The sequence below is a fragment of the Rutidosis leptorrhynchoides genome, chromosome 2 (assembly GCF_046630445.1).
Source record: "Rutidosis leptorrhynchoides isolate AG116_Rl617_1_P2 chromosome 2, CSIRO_AGI_Rlap_v1, whole genome shotgun sequence".
Taxonomy (NCBI): domain Eukaryota; kingdom Viridiplantae; phylum Streptophyta; class Magnoliopsida; order Asterales; family Asteraceae; genus Rutidosis; species Rutidosis leptorrhynchoides.
Genome location: NC_092334.1, coordinates 324,056,158 through 324,073,344, shown reverse-complemented (window position 1 = coordinate 324,073,344; position 17,187 = coordinate 324,056,158). Strand labels below are relative to the sequence as shown.

At 34.8% G+C, this 17,187-nt stretch overlaps 1 protein-coding gene across 1 annotated transcript; it reads right to left on the bottom strand.

Annotated features, from left to right (window-relative positions):
• Nucleotides 1-1,112: 1,112 nt before the first annotated feature.
• Nucleotides 1,113-2,029, bottom strand: LOC139888805 (uncharacterized). Its single transcript, XM_071871793.1, has 2 exons — nt 1,866-2,029; nt 1,113-1,692 (listed from the first exon to the last, which is right to left on the bottom strand). The coding sequence occupies exons 1-2, from the start codon at nt 2,027-2,029 to the stop codon at nt 1,113-1,115; spliced, it is 744 nt and encodes a 247-aa protein (XP_071727894.1).
• Between the last annotated feature and the right edge of the window lie 15,158 nt (nt 2,030-17,187).

Below are 17,187 nucleotides of genomic sequence, written 5' to 3'. Positions count from 1 at the left end.
AAACTTTTAGCTCAAGGTAGGTTATTAATTCCAGAACTTAAAGAAAATAGCAGATATGGATGTTGAACTAATTACAAAAAATCCAAATAAAACCATAATTCATAGAAATACTTACCTTGAATTAAGACAATTATTGATCGACAGATAAAAACCCTTATTCATAGAATTAATCAATCAATCACAACATCGTCATCGCCATCGCAATCAGGCTGATTTTTTTTGTCGTGTATTAAACCTGCACGAATCATAACCCTAATTTCATCTGGGTGGATAAATGTTGACAGGGTAAAATCGGATTAAGAACCCTAATTAAGAATTTAGGGAAGAAGGTGAAAGCCATTAAATGGATTGAGATGTTTGGATTTAAAATTTGAAAAAAAAAACTAAATACGATGAATTAGTCTGCTTCTAACGCTGCCTATGACATCATTTGTATTTTTTGCTCAAAAAGTGCATCTGGCCTGTGACATGGCAGTATCAAATTTTGACCCCCCAATAACTCCAAGTGTCAAATGCCAGTGTCAAATTAAGTTGGGTCTACCAGTTTTTATTTTTTTCAAATGATTTAAAATAATAAATAAATACAACAAAATAAAATAAATTACATTAAAATGGTAAATATATACAACAAAATAAAATAAATAACATTAATAAAAAAATACATAATTAATTTTTCATAAGAATTTAAAAGTACATAGATTGACGATTACATAGATTAAACAAAAAAAAAACTAATTCACATTGCGAAAAGTCGGTGGAAGGTTTCAAATGTGCTCGACTAAATCCTCGGTGAGTTGGTTGTGCAAATCTCGATCCCTTATTTCTCTTGCGATGATATCTCGATCCCGTCCTCTGTTTCGTATACGTTTCATACCATTTTCCATTTCTTCGGTAGTGAATCTTTCTTCCCATTTAGAAAGTGCAAAGCCGTTATCTTCAAGTATCATGTTATGTAATATGAGACAACATTCCATCACTCTTCGCATGCTGTTAATGCTCATACTTCGTGAAGCTTGGCGTATAATATGAAAACGACCTTGAAGAACCCCAAATGCCCTCTCTACATCCTTTTGGGCACTAGCTTGAAATCTTGTTAACTTAATCGTTGGTTCTTAAGTAGGACATGAATATCCTTTAACTAAAGTTGCCCAATCGGGATATATACCATCCGCAAGGTAATATCCTTTGCTATATTCATTCCCATTTACCTCAAATGGTGCGGATGGAAATGTTCCGTTCTTAAGTTTATCAAATATAGGTGATTGGTTCAAAACGTTGATATCATTGTTGGAACCCGCCATCCCAAAAAAAGCATGCCAAATCCACAAGTCATAAGAAGCAACAGCTTCAAGCATAAGGGTCAGTTTCTTGTGATCACCCCTAGTGTATTGTCCTTTTAAAGCAACAGGACAATTCCTCCACTCCCAGTGCATACAATCTATACTACCGAGCATACCCCTAAACCCATGTCTCTCCTCGTGAGCACTATACAATCTAGCAACATCGCGTGCATTTGGAGATCGCATGTATTCTTTTTTGTACAATGTAATAATACACATACAAAAGTAATCCAGACATAGTATCGAAGTTTGCTCACTCATTTGCAAATATTCATCCCACATATCGGGAGCGGTGCCATACGCCAATTGACGTATAACCGACGTACATTTTTGTATAGTAGTAAATGTAGGTCTACAGATCGTATCAAATCGTTGAGAAAGCAAGTAAAATATTTTGGCATATTATCACTTTGGAAAGTAGTAATACCTTGCACTATTCGGAGAAATAATTGTATGCGCATGCGAAAACGACGTTTAAATTTTCTTTGTGGATATTTTGGCGTCTCACAAAAATAATCATCCCACAAATGTTGTGCAGCAACCTCCCATTCCCTAGGGATGTAACCTCTAACTCTCGGAATAGATGGTGCCGATTCAACTTCAGAATCATCATCTTCTATTTCTTGAATTAATTGAACAATCCGCAAATCTTCGGAGTCAGAATTAGACCCCCGTAACCTCGAACCCATTTATAAACTAATAGACTTTTGTAAAAAAAATAAAAAGTAGAAAGAAATAGAGTAAGTAAGAATGAATTGTGTGAAAAATGATATGATTGTTGGGGTTTAAATAGGAGTAAAAATTGAATTTAAAAAAAAACCATAAAACGGGTATATATCCGTTGGGTAACGGATATATTACCCCACCCAATCAGATCAAGCCACCACACCATTTGAAGCCCTTTTTTCAGTCAAATCCCCGACTGACGCCCCCCAGCGTCAAAATCTGACGCCCCGTTAATGGCGTCAGGGGCGTCAGTTCCTGCCAGCGAGTCTGACGCGGGCCCATCTGACGCCGCGTTGGAAAGAGTCTTAGGGATGGGTAAAACTTATCCGTGAAAGCATGGACACGTGGCAATCACTGAGCACGATATAAAAACTTTAGGTTAAAAAAAAATCAATTTTTGTATGTCTGCCATGTGTTACGAAAAAATAGGATTCAAGTAGATGTCGCCACGTAGGCGATCCATCCCTTGATTTATATATGTTAGAGATATTATATAATATAATATAATATAATATATTATATTATATTATATTATATTATATTATATTATATTATATTATATTATATTATATTATATTATATTATATTATAAGATTATAATTTAGCAAGAGCTTTTGATAAGATTATCTTAGGAAAGATATAATAAAAGTTGTGTTAATTAAATATATTAAAAAAGAAATGGTTACTTGGACTTGTAACTCATGAGGGATTCTATTAGATAGTTTCATACTTACATTGATAAGTAACACATAGCAATCATAAATCAATCACTATTCCTAAAAAGCTAAGCTACAAATCACATAAAACATACAAAGTAGGACCTAAAGCATATGTCAACTAAGTGGATGTTCAAAGTTAACATCTTAATTCATAGCATTTGAATAATCACATGATACATATCATCTTAATCTTATCATTGGGACTAAGCTAACATGCAAATAGGCTGACAAATAGATAAGCTAATAAACTTAATTAGATCATCTCCCGTTACTAGCTTAAAGAAATCTTAATCAAATTCTCATGCAATCGACAATCAAACGCATATAAACGAAGGTTCTTTGACTAGGCCTAACAATAGAAAGATTACTATGCAAGTGTAATTTATCATCTTTCTCGTTCATTTCTACCAATAATCTTAACTTAAGTTTCATGCAATTCAAATACCTTGTTTGGTGTGATTAACCTAGAAGATTAGATGAATCGAGTAAAAGCTTACTTGGAATTAAGTACTAGTTAATCCCAACTCTTATTACTTAATTATTAAGTATGTAAACACAAATCTTGATCATGGCAGAATCAAATAGGACAAATAATCATCACAATAACATAATTATACAGTTCTGGGAAAAACAAGAAACTGTACTTATTCGAGCACGAAGCCGGCGGCTTTGAGTATCCCAACCAGCAGCTTTGAATGATCTAGCCGGTGGCTTAGATGACTCAGCCGGTGGCTTCATCTTAAATCCCACACAATCTTGGTTTCGTCCAAATAACTACTATGAACGTTTAGTTCATAGTTGGAGACGAACAAAAATAATTAACAGTAAAAAAGAACATAATAAAAGTAAAAACCAGAATTATAAGGGATAATACCTTGAATAAAGGAAAGAAACTTGAATAATCTTGATAACAAAGAGTATAAAGACTAAAAACTAACCCTAAAACCTAAAATATTTGTAACTTAAGAGAATGGAATGGAAAAGTACATTGAAAAACTAAACCAGAGGCCTTTATTTATAGTTTTCAAAATCGACACGCCGGCGGCTCAAATGGCTTAGCAGCGGCTCCACTGACTTGGGCTTGAAGTATACAAAACAGATCTTCCGAAGCAAGAATTTTCCAAAAATATGTCCGAGCCGGCGGCTAAAAAGGTTTATCCGGCGGCTATGGTGCTTGGGGAGCAAGGAAAACATAGCCGGCAAACTTTGACTTTTTTGCCCCTGATCCGCCTTCTTTAATTCCTTATCCGGCGGCTCACACTTTCCCAAAGCCGGTGGCTAACTCCATCAAAGTGTAGATTTTTCTCTCGTGGTCGTTTTGATAGGTTGGTCCGCCGTAGACGGAGTCCGAATGCTCAAGATACGGCCAAAATAGTGACAGCGCGTAACTTTTCCAACTTTCTTCAGAATTTCTTTAATATTTAGCTCCTTTTGTACCAATTTCTTGCATATGATCCCATAATCAACATTAATATAATAAAGCATCAAAAGTTCATAATATTGACTAAAAACATATAAATATGCCATATAACTTCCAAATAAATGATGTAAAATATGTATAATTTGAGCGTTTTCAAATTCCCCACACTTAAGTTTTGCTTGTCCTCAAGCAAATAAAGATTTAAACATTTTAAATATATACTCTCTTGATCATTTTTATCAAACATAGTATTTAATGAGATATTTTTACAATACTATGGTTAATCTTGTGTTTTGAACCGAAAATTATCTTCAAAATCTTTTGAAAGACTAACACTTATTTATGATTTTCACCTAGGTAATGTATCAAAATAAATATTAAATGGGTAATTTATATCAGAATTTAGTTTTTCAGGTGGTCATGACACGGGATATAAAATGGGTGTAAAAGCGGAAGCAAAATGTAAAGTCAAAAAGATGTCTAATCATTAAAGTTTAGTTATCATTATAAGAACTAGTCTGAACCAGACCAAGGAGTATAAGTGGTCCTAATGTTCATTAAACCAGATTTATACAACAGGTGGTCATCATTGGACTCTTTTATTTTCTAACTAGAGCTTTCATAAGTGTGCGGTTCTCATTGGAACTCTTTTCTCTCGCTCTCATCACTCTTATTGGCCTTCATTGGGCTCTTTTGCTTTTCATTTCTTTCTTTCATGTTTAGCATTAGCTTTACATTTGGAAATTTTCTAAGTTGGCCCTAATTGGGACTCTTTTGCCGCCTCAGTGGTCCATGCTTATTATGCCATATGATAGTGGCTATAAGTTTGCAATTCCTATCTTAAACAAGTAGTCCGATCTCGAAGTTGAATGTAGTTCTATTAGCTTTTAGATTAGATTAATTAAAAGATATAAGTTTGACTAAGAATTTATACTTTCAAAAATTTAGGCTAAAATGTGAATTATAAAATAGTATTTGCAATAGGACAAGACTTAACTAAAAAATTTTTTTTAAAAAATTTCACCATTTTAATGGGGTATCAAATTTTATAAGTATTTTCTTCACTATTCATTGAAATTTATCTTGGTATTTAATTAAGTGAAGAATTCACTTCCCTTCCCCACACTTAAAATCATGCAATGTCCTCACTTGCATGTACTTATACTACAACGATAAAATAAAGGAACACAAAAAATGTAAAAGTAAAAGGAAGCGAGAACATCACCGGGTTTTATAAGCGAACAGGTAAAACGACGGGCGTGAAGATCACCATGCACTAGTCAGCTTCAAACACTACTTATAGATGGCCAACATATGAAACATAAAACATGCTTATATATTAATAATTCATAAGCTTGACTCAACCCCATTTAAATTTTTCCTAGTGGGGTTTAACTTTCCTCAAACTTATCGGGTGGCATATAACATCAGTAGAAAATGTTCCACGAATCAATAAGGTTAACCAGTCATTAACACCTCGGGTTGTAAAGATAAACTCTAAAAATTTAATTTGTTGTTTGTTAAAAATTTTGAAATAAACCTGGGTGCCAATAAATGATTTACCATTATGTGTGGCTTGCAGCAATAAGTTTGTTCTTGTCGTGGGTTCTTGCCAAAACGGGTCTTCAAATACCATATCCCATTTGCTAATATGTTGAGGATATTCAAATTCCACCGGAGCTGTACACACTACAAATGGTTTTTCTATTACAAGCTCATCCTCATTAACAATTCCCAGCTGTTCAATCCCGGGGTCATTATTGGTTTTGACTTTCATAAACTCCTCAAACTTGGCCTTGAGGTCGAATTCATCATCATTAATACCCATCGAGGTGAAATCCCCTGTGTCAACATCCATTAAATCTCGAAAATCTTCATCGAGAGACGAATCAGTATCTACCACTGTCCATCTTTTAAGTTCAGGAAGATAACCGAATTTCAGCTGCTACGGAAGTTCTATGAACATAGACATTATGAATATTTTTGGAACCTAGTTGCGATCACACTACAGAAAACAAAAACAAAAGAAAGAAAAGAAAAGAAAACAAGTAACTTTTGCGAGAATAAATTCCCACGGAAGGATCGAATAACTAGGATCAACTAAATTTTAGATATTTTAAAAATGAGATTTAAGATTTAAAAATATGTATCTTATATAACAACTTTTATCACTTAACAATAAATAATTAAATAAATTCATAATCTAACGAATCGTCCACTACTAAATGGCCAGTCATCAATTAAGATTAGGCAGGACCCTTTAAATCGGACAATCCAGCAACCTAATCCTAAACATCCTAGACACCACTTTTCATGAATTATCAATAAACTAAAAATAAATTCGAATATTTATTTTTACCGCAATACCTGACAGTGGCGCCAAAAAGTTGATGTGCGAAAAGTGTGTGCTTATAGTTCTTAGCTTTATTTCAACTTTTAAATTTCTATTACCTTAATTTACTTATCACTTTTAACACCCTAACAGGCAACAAAACCCGGTCAAGATGGTTAGTAATTAGTAAGTCAGGGATCGTTCCACATAGACTACGGAAGCGGATAACGGTTGTCGTTTAAATCTACTTCTTAGGGAAGTGATAGAGTTATATTATATTATATTATATTATATTATATTATATTATATTATATTATATTATATTATATTATATTATATTATATTATATTATATTATATTATATTATATTATATTATAAGATAATAATTTAGTAAGAGCTTTTGATAAGATTACCTTAGGAAAGATATAATAAAAGGTGTATTAATTAAATATATTAAAAAGGAAGTGGTTACTTGAACTTGTAACTCATGGGGAATTCTATTAGATAGTTTCATACTTACATTGATGAGTAGCACATAGCAATCATGGACTAATCACTATTCCTAAAAGGCGAAGCTACAAATCACATAAAACATACAAAGTAGGACCTAAAGCATATGTCAACTAAGTGGATGTTCAAAGTTAACATCTTAATCATAGCATTTGAATAATCACATGATACATATCATCTTAATCTTATGATGGAGACTAAGCTAACATTCAATTAGGCTGACAAATAGATAAGCTAATAAACTTAATCAGATCATCTCCAGTTACTAGCTTAAAAAATCTTAATCAAGTTCTCATTCAATCGACAATCAAACGCATATAAATGAAGGTTCTTTAACTAGGCCTAACAGTAGCAAGATTACTATGCAAGTGTAATTTATCATCTTTCTCGTTCAATTCTACCAATAATCTTAACGTAAGTTTCATGCAATTAAAATACCTTGTTTGGTGTGATTAACCTAGAAGATTAGATGAATCGAGTAAAAGCTTACTTAGAATTAAGTACTAGTTAATCCTAACTCTTATTACTTAATCATTAATGTAATGACCCGACTTTTTTGACTTTTAATTATATTTATTACTTTCATGAAACTGCGTATTTGTGCGTACTGAGCTAGATTATTTTGTTGGGATCATTAATTATGTTAATTACTTTCGTTAATGCCTTGCAACGTGTTTTTAAGTACTTAGTTGCTTAACATGATCCATGAATGCATTTATGACCGTTAGTGTCACTTATCGTTTAAAACGAGCTACGTACTTGGTACACGTTAAACTTTTGTCATAATTGGAATATTATGATTGCGTAAACTTAATTGTTATTTATTTATGACAATTACTTGGCTTTATGGTTCCCTAATTACACTTAGTGTTTACTAATGCTTACTAGTTAGTTTTAATGGACTTAACACCTTAATGGACCTAGCTTATTAATGGCCCAACCTACTCAAGTAATGGACTTATTTAGTGGACTTACTTAATGGACTAGTTAGCCCATGAAGCTTAAGACAAAACCCATATAGGATATAAGACAAGTATTAAGGCATGCTTGGTACTACAACTTACAAGTTTTAACATTTTGTTCCATGCCACCCAACATGTTCCCACACCACCAAGTACTACCACCTAATGGCAAGCAAATGGTCCCCCCACCCCACCCATGTAAACCGTCGGCTAGGAGTACCCACACCACCACCACCATTTCATTTTAACACTCACATTTTCATTTCAAAAAACACACACTCTTTTTCTCTCAAGTTTCTCTCTAACTTTTCTTGAAGAACTTGAAGGTTTAAACTCTTTTTCTTTCCTTTTCTTTGCTCCAAAACCGTAAATCATCATCATCATCATTTATTATTCATGGATTTTGGTTTTTGTAACTCAAATCCTTATGTTATCTTGCTTTCTTTGATTACTTGTATGATAAAGAAGCAAGAACAAGGATCAAAGCTTTGTAGCTTTTGGTTCTACATGAGACTTGTAATGATCTAAGGTTAAATTTCCTTAAGATCCTTTCTTTATGTTCAAGTATTGGAAAGTTCATCTTATGAAGATTTAAGCTTGTAACTTGATATCTCTTTATGTAAAGAATCTAAACTTGAACTTTCTTATTTTTAACTTTAAATTTATCATTTATGTTTATAAAAATTTGATTTATATATGATCCTTGGTCAAAGATTACTTGTTAACTTTGATCTCATGAATCTTGTAACCAAAGTCTAACTTTGAATATTCAAGAACAAGAAAGTTTAAGCTTCTTAGTTTATAACTTTCACTCATTTAAAGATGATCTAATTTAAGTAACTTATGGTCATCTAACTTGTTGAAACAAGAGTTCATTAGCTTGTGTTCATATTACTTTACAAGATCTAAGTTTCATAACTTATGGTTGTGAAAAAGTTGAAAGTCTAAGTGTTGTGACTTAGGGTTTCACCAAGAACATGAGATCTAGACTTTGTAGTCTAAGGTATTTAATATTTAGCTAAGATCTAATTTCTATAGCTTAAGGTCTTGCTTATTTAGTTTGATTTAAAGTTTATAACTTAATAGGACTTGTAATTGTAAGAAAATTGATGTAACTTTGGTTCATCACCTTGCTCAAACTCCCACATGAGTTGTGTTTTAATTCTTAGTCTTGACTCTTGTGTGTTGATAGTTAAACCTTGGTCAAAGTGATGCTAAAACATCATTGAGTTGTATACTTAAAGCTACAAGCATCAAGGATGAGAACCGTGATAAGCATCAAGCACCAAGAAACCCGCTGGAGCACTTTCTTTCTGTTTTTGGGGTCTAATCAGGCTCCTGGGCTTCTGGAAAAGTTGATTTCCAGATATTTCGGTTCGATTATATGACTTTTCATTTAAGAATCGTCTTAATCCGATATACGGTTTAGGATTTATAGCCTTCCGAAAGTCACTACGCAACGTTGTGCTGAAATTTCTGACCTACTCGCACTTAAACCGTCGCCACGGTCAAACGAAGACGAGTTAGGTTCTGAAAATTGGTCAGAGGTTAGAGCACTCACATACGGAGCCTTGGCTACTGGTCTCACATCATTTCAGTTTGTATAGAGGTCGTAGCAGCTGAACGAAGTCAGCCTTTGTTTTGATCTCTATTCTTGATTGAAAACTTACTTTACTTTTTACGTATGATGTTGATGATGATGACGCTTAAGATTTAACTTATGTATTTTTAAACCCTTTTGGGATGACTTACTGACTTAGTAACTTTTGACTTAGGTTGAGGATCATTCGGACCGACTTACTTGCTTACTTATCTCGTATTGACTTTTACCGCACTTTCACTGTGAGTTATAGCATCCCTTTTTACTTCAACTATTTTTGGGACTGAGAATACATGCGCTTTTTATGTTCTACTTACTAGGCACGAGTACTTACACTTTATGTATGTGTGGGTTATATAACGGCATAAACTTTCCCCTTAGCTCGGTAACGTCTAGTCGTTGGTTTTGAATCGGTGAACGCGAATCTTAGATATGGATCCATAGGGTTTGACATCCCCACTCGGGCTAGTCGCGCTAGCATTTAACAGGTGTTTAATACTTCGTAAACTTACGCACTCGCCAAGTGTACTTTTAGGGGGTGATATTCACGTTAAGTTAGTTACCAAGCGCCCACGGTTAAGTATATACTTTTCATACTGTTTTGAATACGAAATCTCGTGGCCTACATTACAATACTGTTACAATTAAACTATAGCTCACCAACATTCGTGTTGACTTTTTAAGCATGTCATTTCTCAGGTGCTTAGACGTATGTTGCTACCGCTGTATTAGACTCTCGGTGTTAGACTTCCGCTACATTGTTTAGAAATGTCTCAATTACGAAACTTTTGCCTTGCATTCATAACTTATGTTACATTTGAACAATGGCTTTGTAATGACCTTTGAGTCACGTACTTATGTTAATGCTTTCTATTCGTAGAAGCACGCTATCTTTTGTAAAACGTTATCTTTTCATGAATGCAAACTTGTCTTAAAACAGCATATAGTATTGTAACCGTGTAATGGACCTGTTGTTGGTGATCCGTATACGTTAATTTTGTACGGGGCATCACATTTGGTATCAGAGCATCGGTTGTAGGGAATTAGGTTGCATTAGTGAGTCTTGACTGAGCCGAGTAGGATTCACTAATAGGACTAATCTACAACTTGCTCGTTTACTTGTTACTGCTTACTATTGCTGCATGCTACTGCTCACCTTTACTGCTATGAGAACTTACTGTATGCTGCTACTTTCTCGTTACTGCATGCTACTATTTGCTTTTGATCGCATGTTATATTGTAAAGGGGATGCTGTAGTGCCTGATTACATGCTTGCTATATGTATTACTGACATGGAAAAAGTTATTTTTTCTTGTTCAGATGTCGGACATACCGCCCATTATCATTGATTTGGAGAGTGACTCAGATTCATCTGCTACTTCGCCTACCATTGTTGCTGACTCACAGATCCGTCACCGCTACCCTCCGACGACTCTGGCAATTCGTCTTCTAGAGTTAGTGGACTCGTGCTTGACCTAATGGACATCTCAGACGGAGACGAGGATCCCGCAAAGATTCCAGCTCCACCCAGCCTTAGACTCCCGGAGCCACAGCACCATCCTGGTGGTACTGTGATCCCTGGGGGAGACGGAGACGGTCCTTTCCATAATGAGTGTGGACATTGGGTCAGACGCACCACTGACGGACGTGTCGTGCTGATTCCACCTGGCAGATATCGACTTATGACCACCGGCTAGGCACATCCACCCTCAGATGATTTATACGATTCATCAACCGATGACACCAGCGAGGAGGATCCCGTGCAGCCACCCTCTACCCCACCGAAGAAGCGGTACCGCTTCGAGAGTACTGTTATTCCAGGGGTTAATGGAGGTAAGTCATTCATGAACGCACGTGGATTGTTGGTTAGGGTCACCGCCCGTAAGCAGGTTGTGCCGTATCCTGCTGATCCATTCATGCGTAAGGCCACTCGTTATGCGCCTTCAACTTCTGGCACTGCACCATCTGCACTACCGGCGCCACCGGCACCACCTGCACCACCAGCATCTCCCACCGTCGAGGAGCTGACGAGGGAAGTGCAAACCCTTCGTGCTCGGGTAACTGAGCTCGAGGACCAGATGACTCACCTGATGGACATCATTTACCCACCATCACCATAGGGCTATTGTATTAGATTCCACTATGTAATCCCATTAGTAGTTTCTTGTTTTTTCATGTATTGTACGAACCTTATGGAGATGTATGCAACTTTCTTATTAATGAATGGAACTTAATGTTGTTTAATTATTGTACGATGTTTATTTAAGTTATTGCATGTTGGATTTTGTGCTATCTGCTGCAGTTTGCCATGCTTAGTTATCGTGTTTTGGGTTGATTCCATATTGGTTACCATATACTATAATATTATGACTTATTGAATGCTGGGTTTTGACTTAAGTCGAAATTTTGTTTAGAAGATCAATGTCAAACGGAAGAGTTCCAAGAGAAACGCCCACAGCGACACAGATTGAGGAGATGATGGCTGCTCGAGTAACCCATAGCGGCACAGATTGAGGAGATGATAGCGGCACAGATTGAGGAGATGATAGCTGCTCGAGTAGCCGTAGCTATGGCGGATGCCAACCCCCAAGCTCCACCGGCTAACCAGAACGTTCATAATGGGTGTACTTATAAGGAGTTCCAGAGCTGAAAGCCCCACAATTTCAGTGGTACTGAAGGGCCATTTGGGCTTCTTAGATGGTTTGAAAAGTTGGAAGCTATTTTCCGCGTGAGTAACTGTTCCGAAGCGAACAAAACTAAGTACGCCTCCTGCACGCTATCAGATGACGCTTTAACCTGGTGGAACACACTCGCCTAGGCTAAGGGAATTTATGAGGCTTATGCTACACCAAGGGAGGAGTTTAAGAGTGCTACGATCGAGGAGTACTTCCCCAGAACCGAAATTCAGAAGATGGAAGCGGAGTTTTAGGAACTGAAAGTTGTAGGGACTGATCTTGATGGCTATAACCGAAGGTACTTGGAGTTAGATTTGATGTGCACCACGATGGTTACTCCTGAATTTAAGCGAATAGAACGGTATTTGTGGGGACTTGCCAATACCATTCAGGGAAATGTCACCTCTTCGAAACCAGCAGATGTCCCGGAAGCTATGCGCATGGCGCACACCCTGATGAATCAAATTACCCAAAAAGTGCCAGAAAAGGTGAAATCAGAATTGGGAGCTAGCAATGGGAAACGTAAGTGGGACGGAAATAAGGGAAAGGGGTTTGACCAAAACCCAGCTAAGAGGTACGAGAATTTCAAGGGAAACAACTGATGTGCGTAGAGGTGTATACGAAATAGTTATATTTTTATTGCGAAATACTATTAAATACGATACAATTTTACACAAGTTATTTATTTATTTATAGAGTGGAAATACCTAAACCTTGCTACAACACTTATAGGCAGTGTACCTAATCGTACAGTAGTGTAGTTTTTAGTAAGTCCGGTTCGTCCACAGGGAACTAGCCAAGTTTAACTCTATATTTTTAAAAACTATATTTGTATAAATATATATATATAAATATAAGTAGTAGTATTATTATTATTATAAAAGGGAGTTTTTACCGTTTAATGACCGGTTTGTCGATTTTAAAACTTTAGTCGCAGTTAAAACCTAATGTAAAATATTAAAAATAAATATAACTTTAATTTAAAGCGTAAAGTAAATGACAATAATTAAAGTGCGATAAATTAAAATGCGATAAATAAAAAGTACGATAATTAAAAGTGCAATAAATAAAATGACAGTAAATAAAAGTGCGATAAAATATGAAATAAAGAAATTATGCTTATTTAAACTTCCGTAATCATGATGTTTGACGTTTTAATTTTAGTTTATTACCATGGGTTAATTGTCCTTTGTCCTGGATTATTCAATATGTCCATCTGGTTTTTGTCCATAACAGTCCATCAGTCATAAATATAAAGTGCGAGTGTCCTCGTCAATTTATCGTTATATCCGAAGTCAAATATTCCAACTAATTGGGGACTTAAACTGTAATAAGTTTTTAATACTTTATTATCAATTACACCAAGTGTCCTTGCATGTAATCCACCCCTGTTTTAATGAGTCCATTGACTATTAATCCATTCCCGTGTTGGTCAAATGAACGATTATTAGTACTTATAAATATCCCGCCCATCGTGTTCGATCTAGTGTATGTGGTTATTTATAATTACATCCAATTGTAAATCTTTATATTAAATTAACGAACTATCATTCAATTAAACAAATATAAAGCCCATTAATAGCCCATAGTCTAATTTCCACAAGTGTCGGTCTTTTGTCCAAACCCCAATTATGGTCCAAAGCCCAATTACCCCGTCTTTAATATTTAGCCCAACATCATGATTACTTCGATTTAAATAAGCATAATAATAACTTAGCTACGAGACATTAATTTAAAAAGGTTGAACATAACTTACAATGATTAATAATAGCGTAGCGTTACACGGACAGAATTTCGACTTATACACTTACAACATTCGCTAACATACCCTTATTATTATTAATCTTAAATTAAAATTAAAATTAAAATTATAATATATATATATATATATATATATATATATATATATATATATATATATATATATATATATATATATATATATATATATATATATATCTGTGAGTGAGAGATTGAAAATTATGTGATATTTTCGGCCAAAACACGCGAACTTTATAGGACCTGAGCTGATATTGTGCACCATGCGATCGCATGGTTTTTGGTCTTCCTGGCCATGCGATCGCATGGCCTTCTTTTACAGCTCACATACTTTTGTTTTTTATTTGCCGACAGTTTTAATAAATAAATATAATATATATATAATTTTAAGAATTATTTATATATTATATTATAATATATGTGCATAGTTGACTTGTAATTTTTAGTCCGTTGCGTCGAGCGTTGAGAGTTGACTCTGGTCCCGGTTTCGGATTTTCGAACGTCCTTTCGTACTATTTAATATCTTGTACTTTGCATTTTGCGGCTCGTACTCTTGTAACTTTTAGACGTTTCTCATCAATAATTTGAACCATTTTAATTGTACTTTGTACTTTTGAGCTTTTTGGTCATTTACGTCTTCAATTCGTCGACTCTGTCTTTTGTCTTCACCTTTTATTATTTAAACGAATATCACTTGTAAATAGAACAATTGCAACTAAAAGCTTGTCGTTCTTGAGGGATAATGCTATGAAATATATATTCGTTTTTAGCATTATCAAATATTCCCCACACTTGAGCGTTGCTTGTCCTCAAGCAATATAGTCTTGAAATAAAAATACTAGAATCACTTCTTTATTCTTCACACTTTGTACATAAGTGATTTCTATACGGTGGTATGAACAATGATAGTAAAGTTGTGGTTTACAGTCCCACATGACTATAAAAATTTATATCCTTTAGGAAATTGGATCTTTATGAAAACATTTGATCTTTTGAAAATTCATTCTAGCTTTTACCCTAGATAAGTTTTTCGTGAATAACCCTTCACCGGTGTTTGCGAAATTGTTTTTGTGGGTTTAGTGGGTTTCAGATTTGAAAATTTTAGCTTAAAACTTGCGGTTTTGTGTCACCCACTTGCTTACCTTGTATTAGAAAAGCAACACGTCCAGTATACTTGCTCCGTATATTACCTTTCGGTAAACTACCGTCCGATTGTAAAGGAAAGCATTGAACAAGCAACTGTTAAGGCAATGTCCCGTGACATGCTTTTGATTATGGTCTATATCGTGTCGGATGCAATTACTATCCTTTGTAGGAGCAATAGCAAAGATCACCCTATAGTTTTTCGGTCTGGCGCAAGGTCCTGTCTTCGACCATGCTATGCAACCACCGTTCTTACAGTTGACACCGGATTTGGTTCAGGTGACCTAATGAATTCCAGGTGAATTCCTAGGATTTTACGTTCAATGGTAATGAACGCATTAAAAATAGGTTTTCAGAAAACAATTCGTTTTATAATTTGTATCAAAATATTTTCTCGTTCAAGCTCAAGTTTAGATATCATTGAATTCCATGAGTTTGAATTCTCAATCTTTAAGGTCAATCTCAAGAATTGAGTAATATCAGTCTTAAAAGCTGATTTTTGATCTTTAAGGAGATTATCCTTTCTGGGGATCTGATTCATTAGTCTTATAAGCTAATTTACACGGTGCCCCCCCATTGTACGAGACAGATCCTCTCATGGTTAGGATAAGTCTGACCACTTGGCGACCCTGTTTGATGCTGAGGTCCATGGATTTCCAGCTGATTTTTGAGAAAACTTTTCAAGGTTTTTCGTATACTCTACAACTGGTCTGGACGACAACTTCCTGACCTAAATCAAGAAGCGCGTTACTTTTTCTCTCGACTTTACTTCCTTTTATATTACAATAAACTGGGTAAAACTGATAAATATCGTCCAAAACAAAAGTATCTTCAATTATTTATACAAAAATATGTGATATATGTTCTAAATAACTTGGTAAATTTTTCCCACACTTGGCTTTTATTTTCCTTTCTTTGCCTTTTTATTTTCCTCTATTCCGTTTTAAATGAATTCTAACATTTTGGGTTGTTTCTCAATTTATGTCCTTTCCAAGGTAACAATAATTTCGGTGTTAACACCTAGTTTTATTGTTCATAAATATGTATAAACATGATTCTGAATTCATTTATTTGAAAATTTTGAAAAATTTTGCTAGAATTGGGTAGTCAGTATATAAGACTAGGGCTGTTCTTTATTATCAGACTAGATTCTAATACAACTACCGCGTTACTAGTATTTTTAATGGTAACCAAGTGTTTAAATTTAAAATTTTAAAAATCCGAAAGAATTTAACCCCTTCCCACACTTAAGATCTTGCAATGCCCTTATTTGCAAGAAATCAGTACAATTTAAATTATTGTGGGTGATTAGCGTAGAAAAATGATTAAATTTTAACAAAGTTTCCAAATATATTGGCGTTTGTTTGTTGAATGATAAATGGTGCACTTCATTTGTTCATTCCGTCTGTTGTTACATCACATTTGTTTTTTGTTTTGTCGTCAAAATTAGTAGCTTTTGCTGAACTTAATGCCAGCCTTTGAAAGTTCGCTGTTTTACCCTGTTGTGTACAATTGACAATATACATACATACAAATAATAACATGCATGGTAATTTGAAATGGGACTTAACATCCCACTTTCAAATCAAATATGAAATATTAGTATAACATAATAAAAAAAATAAAACTTACATTAAAGTATCACAATGTTATATGTTTTAAACATAAGTAAATAAAAATAATAAAAGATAAAAATCACCAACGGGAACTATATCAATCTGCATAAGGGGTTCCAGTTCATGTCATCGGGCGGGTTCCACGGTTGGTTATAGGTGTACTGATAGGCCTGGTTAAGGTCGTAGAGAGTAAATTGTGGTCGCATATCGGGCTGGTGTGGAGGATATAAGCAGGTCAGGTCGGTACGTAGTTATTTGGTACCTGAGGTGATAGCTGGCTCATGATCTGATGCTGATGATAGTGCCATCTATCATGCTGTCATTGCCTAGAATGCTTGTACACATTATCGGCGTGCCACTGCTC

What these genes read in the sequence shown, in the direction of transcription:
- LOC139888805 (XM_071871793.1), bottom strand. Translation starts at nt 2,029, where the DNA reads ATGGGTTCGAGGTTACGGGGGTCTAATTCTGACTCCGAAGATTTGCGG. An exon ending in GAGGTTGCTGCACAACATTT is followed by an intron (nt 1,693 to 1,865) that starts GTGGGATGATTA and finishes TACGATCTGTAG; the next exon opens with ACCTACATTTACTACTATAC.